The 12,203-nt window shown below is 42.2% G+C and overlaps 1 protein-coding gene across 4 annotated transcripts in view; it reads left to right on the forward strand.

The window, feature by feature from the left end:
- The first annotated feature begins 4,393 nt into the window (after positions 1-4,393).
- Positions 4,394-12,203, forward strand: part of LOC148029761 (uncharacterized) — a 128,267-nt gene continuing 120,457 nt past the window's right edge. For all 4 annotated transcript variants that reach the window (XM_087686076.1, XM_087686078.1, XM_087686079.1 and 1 more), the window contains exon 1: positions 4,394-4,528. In XM_087686076.1, coding sequence (XP_087542202.1) covers positions 4,415-4,528 — 114 coding nt within the window. In that variant the 5' untranslated portion in view covers positions 4,394-4,414. The remainder of the gene's footprint in view (positions 4,529-12,203) is intronic.

Here is a 12,203-nt window from a genome sequence, read left to right on the forward strand (position 1 = left end):
ATGTAACCTTGATTTTATGAGATAATGCTCACTGATGACACACACATACACACATTCTTTAGGTTTCACATGGTGGATTTATTCTCGCAAAGGAAAAAAGTTCTCAATCATAAGAATAATTCTCATGCCCCGTCCCTCTTACCTAGCATCATGCCCCATCTTTTAGATTGTTCAAACATATGACCCACTCTTGGATGCCTCATACTAACTAATTTTCACACCTCTTGTACAACTAGTCAGCATAATCATATTCATGACTATACTACCCAAGTCACCTTTTGACTACTACACTCCACCACTTTGCAATTACCCCAATTGATCACATAATGCTTCGTAGGTCACTACACTTAAAACACTTGATTCTGTGGATGCATGATCACATGCCTAATCATGAGTAAACTAGATAACTTGATCTCTCTCACTTGATTTCCTAGCCAATGTCCACTCAATCAATTAGGTGCAAGAATAGGTTCTCTTATGCACAAAAGATCATTTGACCATACACTCTTAACCACATATAAACACTTAAGTGCACTAAGCGGATCCAACCAAACTATGTCATAATCAGTCAATTACATGCACTTCACCATGATTAGATGAGACTATGCAAATATGAAATCTTAGGGGTCTTCACCTGACTCTCACCACTAAGATAATTACCCTAGTCTGCATCATTTAGGCTAATTCCCACGCATAACCATCGAACTAAGTATCTAATGTCTCTTAGCTCACTACACACTCTTGCGCACTTTATGATTCTTCTAGAAGTCCAAGTACTCACTCGTAGACCTTTAACCCATAGGTACAAATGTACTAGCACACACACAAATATGTGCACTCTTAGATTCTTAGGAATGTTCTTCACCTTTGATCTCATGCATCCAATATTGCAAGGTCAATCCTTACACTCCCTTATTACTATTCTTGCATATAAGACCCTTAAAAAGGGAGTTGTGGTAATCCTTACAATTGTAACTTTAGGACTTTAGAGACATCTCCTCAAACAAAATCCATATGTTAATAGGACCTTAATAATCTTTTAAATCTTCCCTTATTGGCACATGGTGACCTCAATCCTCCACTAGCGAATCTTCCCTATCAGTGCCTCATCCACATCATTGGCAATTAAAGCCTTACTTTAATAATCATGGCCATTCTAACGTAGGCAGCATGCTAGCTACCATGTGGTTACATCCCTCGCCCAATCTACAAAAAGGCCAAGCAATAACATAAATCATAAGTGGGACATCCATAAGAATGAATAAACTATGAAAAATGGATTAATTTTGACCTATCATCCCTTTTCAATGCCCTATATGCTCAAGGTCATGCATGTGTCTTTCTCTTTCTTTGTTCCCCCCCCCCCCCCCCCCCCCCCTTCTATGGAAATACTCACTACACTAATATTTCAGATAAAATACATGTGGACTCAACAACATACACTCTTTTAGTCTTATCAATCATCAAATTGAATTATTTTACACTATATGGCATAACACATTAAAAGCTTACATAGATATTGCTAGTTTAGTATCTTGATGAACTCTCTTTCCCCATCTCTCTCTATATACAAATATGCCTTTCTTAAATCTACAAATTTAGGATTGTTTAGTATGTTGGGTAATAGATATCAATACTGCATAGACAAAGAATGTTAGACTTGTATCAAAATACACATTCTTTTCCTCTACAAAAATTGGGACTTAAATCAACTTGTTCAATAATTAACTAATTGTCCTCTTAATTTGGTCATTTATATACCATGAAAATACCACCATGCTCTCTTTTCCTTTCTTTTTAAAATTTTCTAAATTCTCTCCATAATTGGAATATTTTTCCATAATTAACTTGCACTACAAATAATAGTTGGAAAATACTACCAAGAACTCTCAAGTGTTCTATGGGATTTCTAGTTTCTCACAAACTATGGCCACTCCCATACTACATGCTTATCTGCAACAACAATTGGGTCAATTGACACTTAGAGACAAAAGTCAATTGTTGTATACCACAACAATTATGTCTTCCTTAGCTTCAAATCAGGTATTATCTACATGATGTGAAGGGGATAACAACTGAGGTGATCCCTTGACACCTACAACCCATTGATACCTTTGAGTTCTTACTAACTTGTGTCTCGATTGGTTTTGTAGGTGATAGGGTCACCTCTTTGCCATGTTGTTAGTACCTCGATTTGGAAAAAAATTCAATCTTTCAATATTACAGGCCTATCTGCAAGAACAATTGGATCAGTTGACACTTAGAGACAAAATGCAATTGGTGTATATCACAACAATTATGTCTTCCTTAGCTTCAAATCAGGTATTATCTATGTGGTGTGAAGGGGATAACAATTGAGGTGATCCCTTGACACCTACAACCCATTGATACCTTTTAGTTCTTACTAACTTGTGTCTCGGTTAGTTTTGCAAGTGATAGGGTCACCTATTTGCCATGTTGTTAGTACCTTGATTTGGAAAATATTTAAATCTTTCAAAATTCTTAATAAATGTGGTATAAAGAAAACATTAGTATGCTACAAAAATCCCAATGTATATTGCTTCTATTGAGATTGGTTCATAGCACCCCGCATGTATTTCATACAAAATAAATTAGGTCACCCACCATGCACCATTACATTAAAAATGATGGTATCATGCCACTCTCCTGCTTTGGTACATGTGTTTGTTTTTTTCTTTTCCCTTGCACATAATTTGACTTGCTTGATACCAATTCATGGAGCAAGGAGAATTGAGATCACACACACACACACACACACACACACACACACACACACACACACACACACACACACACACACACACACACACACACACACACACACACACACACACACACACACACACACACACACACACACACACACACACACACACACACACACACACACACACACACACACACACACACACACACACACACACACACACACACACAAGCTATGTTTTTGGTGCTTCCAATTGTTCTCTTAGGAGCAACACCTTATTGCCTTATCACACAAATAATAAAGAATGAGTATATACATGCATAGTTAGGGTTAGTGAATAAGATGGGCAATTAGTCACATTGGCCTTTACCCCAACAAGTTTTGGGATTTACTTCACACAAGGGTCACCACTTAGTGATATGAGGCATCTCCACTTTTGGGAGGGGCCTCTCTCACTTGATAGTGACCATTCGAGGCCTATTCCACACCAGGGTCAACCATGTGGGGCAACCAAATATTAAGATGACTTTCTTACAATCATTTCGTTGAACACAACTCCCTCTCTCATCAAGCTCATATCATGGATGTATTATTGCTCCCTAGCAAGAGAGTCACATGTATGTTTTCAATCCTTATGTACAGAGAGAGATCAAACCCTCTTTCAATCCCAATTTTGAACTTTAGTTAGCTTGTGCCAGAGGTTTGATCTTATCGCAAGCTAATAATTTAACATCAATAGGTCATACTAATCTTTTTAATGCGAAAAATGACAAATTATATTATGTTTGGTGAAGCTCTTTATGTTTTGCTAATTGGTCATAATATGGCATTTTTTCTTTGGAATATAACTCACGAGCATCTTGAATGCATTGTTTTGATTATCTCCATGTTAACATCTCTTCTTTGGAATACGATAGGTAGATCATCTTGAATGCATTGATCTTTGTGCTCCTTGCTTTGATTATCTCTACATTATTCTCTCTAGGGGCAGGTTCATGTTTCAAATGAGGTACTAGTCTCTATAGGGGTCCTTATGTAGGTTCAAGTTTCAATAGTAGTCATATATGTGATTAGTAGATGAAGCAACTCTACACCACCATCTTGAACCATCTATGTGTCCAAGTTTGATTTTATTACTCTAGATACAACTATTTGCAAGAACTTCATCATTCCCAAATGTTGCAAGCCGTAAAAGTGGAACATGCTCAAAAGTTTTAGCTTCACTCGTATATGGGCTAATTTATTTGAGCATAGAAATATAAACTAAATTCATGTAAAACTTTAGGGACCAAGTGCTCAAGAATATAGATACAATATCTTAAAAAGGTACTTACCCATACAAGCTTGTTCGTGTGATGAGTAAACTTACCCCACTAATGAGAAGCAACACAAACAAACAACGGGCCAAACTTGTTCTCGAATAGCACGGTGTTCGCTAGTGAGTGAACTTACCCCACTAATGAGAAGCAACTCAAATAAACAATGGGCCAAACTCGTTCTCTGATAGCACGGTCCTCGCTAGCCTTTGAAAGCTTTGCAAGAGCGCCACTAATGCAACCCAACGACAAGTGTCTTACTGGTTTAGTATTAGAAATTAACCTTTTTGTGTCTTATGTACACCCTAGCATTGCAATTAATTAAGTGGGTGGCCAGTGCATGGTTAGGAGTGTCCTTACTCTTAAAGCCATGCCTTTGTGTGTTAACTTATCACTGGTTTTTTACCGTCAGTTAACGGGATGCTTTTGGATGGATTCTTCATCGGGGCTACCCCGACCCTCTCTCGCGAGTCTACCGAGCGAGGTACCGCCTCGCAAAGGCCTTTCCCCAATTTGCTGTTGTAGATTGTTTATCAAAGTAATGAATCAACCCCCCTGATGCAGTCCATATCTGCAGCATGGCTCGAGCTCCAACAAGCTTCGCAGTCCTAAGACTCAACTACATCGAAATATCCTGCGAGACCTTTCCTTGAAATATTTTGCCGGACATTTCCTTGTGTTACCAGAGTGTGATGTTGCCTTGTGGTTCTTGGAAGCAGGGATGTTAATTGTCCAACCTTTAGAACCTGGTTAACAGTGTTGTATGCTGAAAGTGAATCCACACGGTCTAGATGCTAGTATAACGTGACCCGGAAGATTGAAAGAAACAAGGAAAGAAATATATATTATCGTCTATTGAGGCTGAAAACGGCCTATGAGACACACCCGTGTACAATGGTAGTCGTCACTCCATATCAAAGTGTGACGTGCTAAGGGGTAATCGGTGATGTATAGTGCAAAGCAAAACTTTAAGTGATATACAATACAATGCCCATGTAGAGATACGAAAAGCGGATGGGTGGATGGAGCACTACATGACTAGCTATGACTGAATGATGGGCTACTTTGTGACTCAAGGATACAAGAGTACCACCATGTGGGCTACTTTTGAGTCAAGGATACAAACACACTACCATGTAGTGCCATCCTTTCTAACTCTATCTTGTCATTCAGGATTGGTGTGTATAGTACAAAAGACCAGTGGGTATAATTTGTCATTCATTCTCGATGAGATGGCGTATGGATAGCATCTAGATTTGTGAGGCGTTTCCATGTCGTCAGCCAATCTTCAGTGCATCTCTTTGGTGTAATCTCTATATTTGGTATCCCTACACCCTTGATCAACATGTAGCTCAACCTCCTTGACCTCTTTGGGCTATCATCCCTCTTTGTGTAGGTGTAGTGTGTGTGGTCACTATTTGGAAGAATTCGTGAGTTGTGATTGTTTGCCTCTTCTTTGCATGATGTTCAATTCTAGCAATGATGTGCGGAGCGCCTAGATCTCAAGTGGGAAATGGCCCAAGCATCATTGATCTTGGGACTCTAGTCTAAGAGAGGTTTCCCCTCTAAATAGTATACTATAGGCCTTGCACGTGCATATGTAGTGCTCCTTCCTCTGCACCTTCTATTGGCATAGTCTGCAAATCCTCTTAACTCTAGGGATGTAGGCTGCTCTTCTTGTCTCGATCTCGAGTTGGTGAGAAGAGGCCTAGAGTTGACCGATGGCTATTTGCATTTCATGTGGCATGTATACATCTAGGTATCCTGGTCTCTCAACGCAACCATCTACTGAAGGCCTCATAAAGTGCTTCTTGTAGTATGGCATCTTTAGGGGGATCGGGGTGAGATCCATATTTGGTATATGTGCAACAACTAATAGACATCTTGTTTTTGTTGCATGACCAAGTTCCTCTCAATACAAGAGAAGTGTAAGGAGGGGGAGCTAGAGGGTTATATTGGAATGGAGGGAGATAGTCCATGTTGATTCCATATCCCATAAGCTGCTACTCTATTTGTGTATACCATGATCTTTTGTGCCTTGCTTGTACTTGTTGCTTGGAAGTATCAAAAGTTCAACTAGGCAATTTGTATAGATTCATACCTTGTATTTTGTGTATAAAGCTCATGGTTTGAAAATGGCCTTTGTTAATATAGTAGGTGCTATAAACTTCGCTCTAATGATCTCATGTGATACTGATAGTTTGCTACGGATCATTTGTAAGAGTATGATAATCTGTGGGCTCTCAATTTACATCCACAGATATATAGCTAGAGTAGGGTTCCAAACATAGATTCTCCATACATCATGGTTTGTGTGAGCAGTGTATCAAGCATAACCACCTCCACGTGCGAGGCTCATGGAAGTGTACTTAATGGGTCTCTTAGCATGAATAATGTTGCATATCCTTGTGTAAGTCAATTTGTCACTGCTTGTGCTACAGTGAATCCCCCAGTGGTGGCAGATACAGTAAATGTAATCCCACTCCACTACCTCCCTTGCATATTGGGGCTGATGTGTGAAAGATTAGGATGTTGATTTTCCCAAGATTAACGATCAATCGATGTTGTATTTAGAAGTCATATACGGAGACTGTGGACCCTTTTGCGACTTACAAAGGCCAAGACTATCATGAGAGAGAGAGAGAGAGAGAGAGAGAGAGAGAGAGAGAGAGAGAGAGAGAGAGAGAGAGAGAGAGAGAGAGAGAGAGAGAGAGAGAGGTTTTTGCCTCCCGCGAGCTTCTGCCTCGGCATCTGACCGGCACAAGTAGTGATACACCATGGCTGGTCTGGATATGGCTTTTATAGACCAAACGGTGGCAGCTCTTGGTCCGGATTCTGATACAGAGGAACCAGAGGATATGGTTCCTTGCACAGAGGAGATGCCCCCTGGTCCTGACTTCCAGCTTGCGGGCAAACGCACCAAGCATACTTTGGAAGAGATCATGGATCCTCAGGAACGCTCTTATGCTCAGGTTGCCTCGGATTCTGTGGATTCTCAGGATGCTGACTAGGAGCATTTGCTGGAGTTTGCCAACACTCTGCTTGGCGATTATGTTCAACATAATCATGAAGCGTTTTCTGACTCTGCACAACTGAAGATATTCTGGAAGCCACTGTGGACCCGAAAAATGTATTGCGCTCATTTTCAGTGTTTTATGAACGTGCTGTTATACTCTTCTTCATTGGTAAGCTCCCAGTGCTTTCCCGTATTCGCCAGTGGCTGCACAGTCTGCTACAAGGGGAGTGTGTTGAAGAGATTTTTGTTGGGCCCCGAGGCTTTTATGAGGTGCTTTTGAAATCTGAGCAGCATCATGCTGATCTCCTGTTTAAACTGCCATTGTTTTTTGATCTTTTTTATGGACTGTTTGGTCCATGTTGTGCCATGGTGCCCAATGGCAGATTTTCAGCGCCTGCTTCAAAGTGAATGCCCGGTGTTGGTTGAAGTGGAAAATTGTCCGGCTGTCTATTGGGCACTGTTAAAGGATGCCATGGCCGTAGTGGGCACTATTCTGGTCCCCCCGAGCCTCAGGGTTGTGAATCGTAACCGTTTGTGTATGTTATGGGACACTGCTAGGAAAAGGCCTGCTTGGTTACGTCTTAATTGCTCTGGTGTGCATCCTTTGCACTTTCGCTTGAAATGGGGTAACTTTGTCGAGCATTACTTTTTGTGTGGAAAATTGGGGCACTTTATGGCTGAATGCCCAGAGAAGCAACCGACTTCAGATGCTGAGCATGTTGTGCTGCCCATGGAAGATATGGTGCTTGATGCTCCGTCGCAGGATGCAACCCAGCCACCTAAAGTTTTGGATAAAGGTAAACAACATGTTTCGGGTTTGGATTCCCGTGGCAATGACTGGGTAGATGTACGTGTAAAAAAAGGTAAAAGGTTTGATGCTGGCATGGCGGATACTGTGTCTACTGCTTCACAAGCTTCCATGCGCAGGAAAGAAATGTTGTCTTCAGAGCACACTGCTCATGCTATGACTTCTTCGGCTTCCCGTAATTAGCCTACTAGGAAAGTATATACGGACGGTCCAAAAGGTCCACCTGCTAAGTTGGCTTTTGATACTAGAGGTAATGTGATTACCCCATGGGATCGTCGTTATCCCCGTCCCATCCCCAAGACAGTGGATATCCTGTCCACCTTCAAATCTGGCCATCAGAACTCTTTTGCCATGTTAGCTGATTTTTTGGATGAGGGAGTCCTTGACATTCTAGCAGAAAAGGTTAAATCGAGGCAAGCTGAGCCTCATAGCTGATTTTCTTTTTGAATACACATGAAGATAGCCACATGGAATGTGTGAGGCATTTGTTCTCGCCATAAGCAACATGCCATATGGACTGTATTGCATGAGAATCAGTGGGATGTCTTGTGTGCTGTTGAGCACAAGAGTCATGGTGAAGCAGGAAAAGTTGTGGATTGCCATGGCTTTCGCTTGTTTTATGCGGGGACATATGCCATGCATTATTCTGGTGTGCTTATGATTGTACATGAGAAATATCAGCCTGTTCTTCTTAAAAATGATGTACATGGCCATTTTGTGGTGATTAAAGTTTTATTTGAAGGAGAGATCTTATGGTTACTTGGCCTTTACGCTCAGAATGATCCTTTATTCCGCCGGGATCTGTCCACATCAGAGCATTCGGTGATGGACGCTCCGGAAAGTCGTGTGTGGAATGCGTTTGCTCTTGCCGTACTTAAGGAAGATCTCTGGTCTTGGCTACACCCTTCTTCGACAGGGTTTACTTTCCATTCTGCGCAGTATGCAACTACATGGTCGCAGTTGGACCGCATGTACATCATACAAAATGATGATTTTCTTCCTGAGATGCTCGAAATGAAAGTGTTGCAGCAATATGCCTTGTCGGACCATTTCCCTCTACAGCTTGAGATGCTTGCACAACCCATTGAACCTTTTAAGCAGTTTTTAGATAGACTCCCTTTGCGTTTCAACTCGTCTTATTTGAAGCATTCAATCTTTCAGGGCTATATGCAGCAATTGATTGAGAGATTCCTATTGGACTTCTCCTCTGAGAGCAATGCTTCGTTTGAACGATTGCGCTCTAATGTGCAGCGGGTTGCTCGGCAATATGGGATCCATCATGCCTCTCTTTGTCGGCAGCGTCGACAAGCAGCAGAGGACTTACTGGCTTTGGTTCATTCTCTGCTGGTGGACACTCCAGATGATGTATTTCTGCTGCCACTGGTGATACGTTTGGCTGATCTTATTAAAGAGTTTCAGTTGAAATTCTATTAGCAGGCCAAATTGCAAAATTTGACCGAGACTTTGCAAGACAGTGCTTGTCAGACTCATAAGTTCTTTCGAGCTCTACATGCATCTCCGGCTCGAGAAAATATGACTCGACTCCAGGATCCAGAAGGTCAAATGGTCATTGATCCTCAGACTATTGTGAACATGTGCAGGAATTATTTTCTCGACCTTCTTGGTTCTTCTCCTTCACCTTTTGACCAAGTTACTCATGCACGTTCAGTTTTCTATGATTTGGTCCACAATCAGGTTCCACATGATATGCAAACTACTTTGGAGACAGATATTTGTGAGGCAGAGGTTATGGAGGTTTTGCTATACCTGCCCAAGGATAAAAGTCCCGGTTGGGATGGTCTCACCAATGAATTCTTTGAGGTTTTTGCTACTCAATTGGTGAAACCATTGACGACTATGTTTTAGCAGGTTTGGGAAACGGGGTTCATGCCTTCCTCATGGAAAGGTCTTATCAAACTGCTGCCTAAAGTTCCTTCGCCGTTAATGTTGAAACATTGGAGACCAATTTCTTTGATGGGTTCGATGTATAAAATCTTTTCCAAAGTGATGGTGAATCGGCTCCACAAGCATCTTCCGGCCATTGTGCATCCTCTTCAATATGGTTTCATTAAGGGCCGAAACATTTTGCATAATATCTTAAATGTGCAAATGGCTATTGATTATGCAAGGCACTCTAATCAGGAAGTGGTATTGATTCAATTGGACGTGGAAAAGGCGTTTGATTATTTAGACTGGTCTTTCATTGCAGAACTTATGTCTACTATGGGTTTTGGCACTCGGATGTCCCGATTGATCTACACCATTAGTGCTGCGGCTTCTTCGCGAGTTATGCTAAATGGCGGTGTTACCGAGCCATTTGTCCTTGCACGCTTTGTGAGACAGGGTTGCCCTTTGAGTCCTCTCTTCTTTGCCCTTGCGACTCATCCGGTTCTTTCGATGTTATCTTCTATGGCAGCTTCGACTCACTTGGCTGGATTGTCGCTTCCTTCTGGACAGCACTTCATTAGTCAATCTTTGGCTGATGACAGTTTTATGATTTTGTGGGCAAACAAGGATAATCTTCGCAAAGCATTGGATGTTTGGACGCTCTTTGGACAGCGTCTGGTCTTCATATCAATGCTTTCAAATCAGCCATTCTCAGTTGCACGGAGTCAGATTTATAGTCATTGGACTGGCAGGGACTAGTGGTTCCCCGTGGTTTCATTGTCAGGCATCTTGGGTACCCTTTGGGTGTTGATGTTCGGCCAAAGAAACTACTAGAGTGGATTTCACAGAAACTGACAGCTAAGTTTCTGTATTGGAAGTCGCAGGCTTGGCCCTTCCATGCTCGCCTCAAAGTGGCTTAGATAATTATGTTGCCAATGCTCATATATTTCTTGCCTTTGCTGCCTTGGATTGCTACTACTTTGAATGCTCTTACTCGGTACATTCGTTTCATGTTATGGAAGGACTCCTTGCATGCGGGCATTTCATGGATTTCCTGGTCGCATGCATGTACCCCCAAACGCATGGGTGGTGGGGCTATTTTGGATGCTGAAACTCATATGCTGGCTCTTCGTTGGTCTCTTTTTCGTGCCATGTGCTTGGATCATCACCCGTGGGTCGTTATAGCCCGTTATTTTCTTGAGGATCACGGGCTTGTGCATGGTAATACCCAAATTTGGAGCTCCTGGTGGCACGTTCTTAATGCAGACTCTCGGTTTTCTAGTCCTTCCTCATCCTTGCTTGCTCATTTGGTATGCTCCTGGAAATTGGTCCTCCAGAAGGCTCGGTGGCATCTAGCGGAGGACCGCTTACATGCAAACTCTTTTCGACTGGAATTGTTGGCAGCCTCGCGATTACTTTCCTGGGAAGGCAAACATGAGCTTAGACCAAAATTTAACCGCATGGCACGTTTGGGCTTGACTTCAGTTGCGGATGCCACCCTTGCCAGTCGCAATGTGTTGATATCATTTCGTACAGCCAGGAGGCTTTTCAGAATCCCTCGTGGATACCGCGATTTATGGGAATAGCTTTTGCTAGTGCTCCAGAGTAGACAAACGTTTCCTGCCCTTGCTTTGGATCGTCCTTGGCAGGATTGGGACCTTGCAGGTCGCTTGCATTTGGAAAAAGCCTCAGCTAACCAAATGTATCATCTTTTGATTAAAGATCATCAATGGCTGGTTACTAAAGCTAATATTGTATGGGGAATCTCAGTCATGGTGGAAGGCAATTGTGATGGAGGGCTGGTTGAACAAGACACCTTTCAAATGCAAGGTCTTTCTTTGGAGGGTCATGATTGGTGGTCTTCCTCTTGCTTCCGCCCTTTCCAAGCGTCGCATCTCTAACGGCAACTGTTTCTTTTGCACCACCAGTGTGGAATCGGCCCGTCATCGATTTATTTCTTGCCCTCTCGCGAAGAATATTTGGTCACTCTTGTCAGCGGTTTAGCGAGCAGTGGTTGGTTTCTCCCTCAGCCCTTTTGATTGGGTTTTTTTACGGCCCAAATACCCCACACCGGCAGAGTCGCATATGAAGATCTTGTTTCACTTTCTTAGATACTGGGGCTGCTGGCACAATTGGACCACTCGGAATGCCTTTCTTTTTGATTCGGCCTCTAATGTTCCGAGACATATTGCGAGGCTTAGAGGTCTGCTGCATTGGCAGTTAGATCTCATTCGGCACTCTGATTTACTCCCTCGGGAGGACTTACTTCCCTGGCATATGGCAATTTCCTCTATATCTTTGCCATGACTTTTGTAACTTGATGGCTTAGAGCCATCGTGTATCTTGTAATCATGTCAACTTGTACCTTTTTTTCGTAATTAATACAATTACCTTTTACGGAGAGAGAGAGAGAGAGAGAGAGAGAGAGAGAGAGAGAGAGAGAGAGAG

Source organism: Lygodium microphyllum, chromosome 10 (genome assembly GCF_053477565.2).
Source record: "Lygodium microphyllum isolate KBCC chromosome 10, Lygodium_microphyllum_v1.1.10, whole genome shotgun sequence".
NCBI classification, from domain to species: Eukaryota; Viridiplantae; Streptophyta; class Polypodiopsida; order Schizaeales; family Lygodiaceae; genus Lygodium; species Lygodium microphyllum.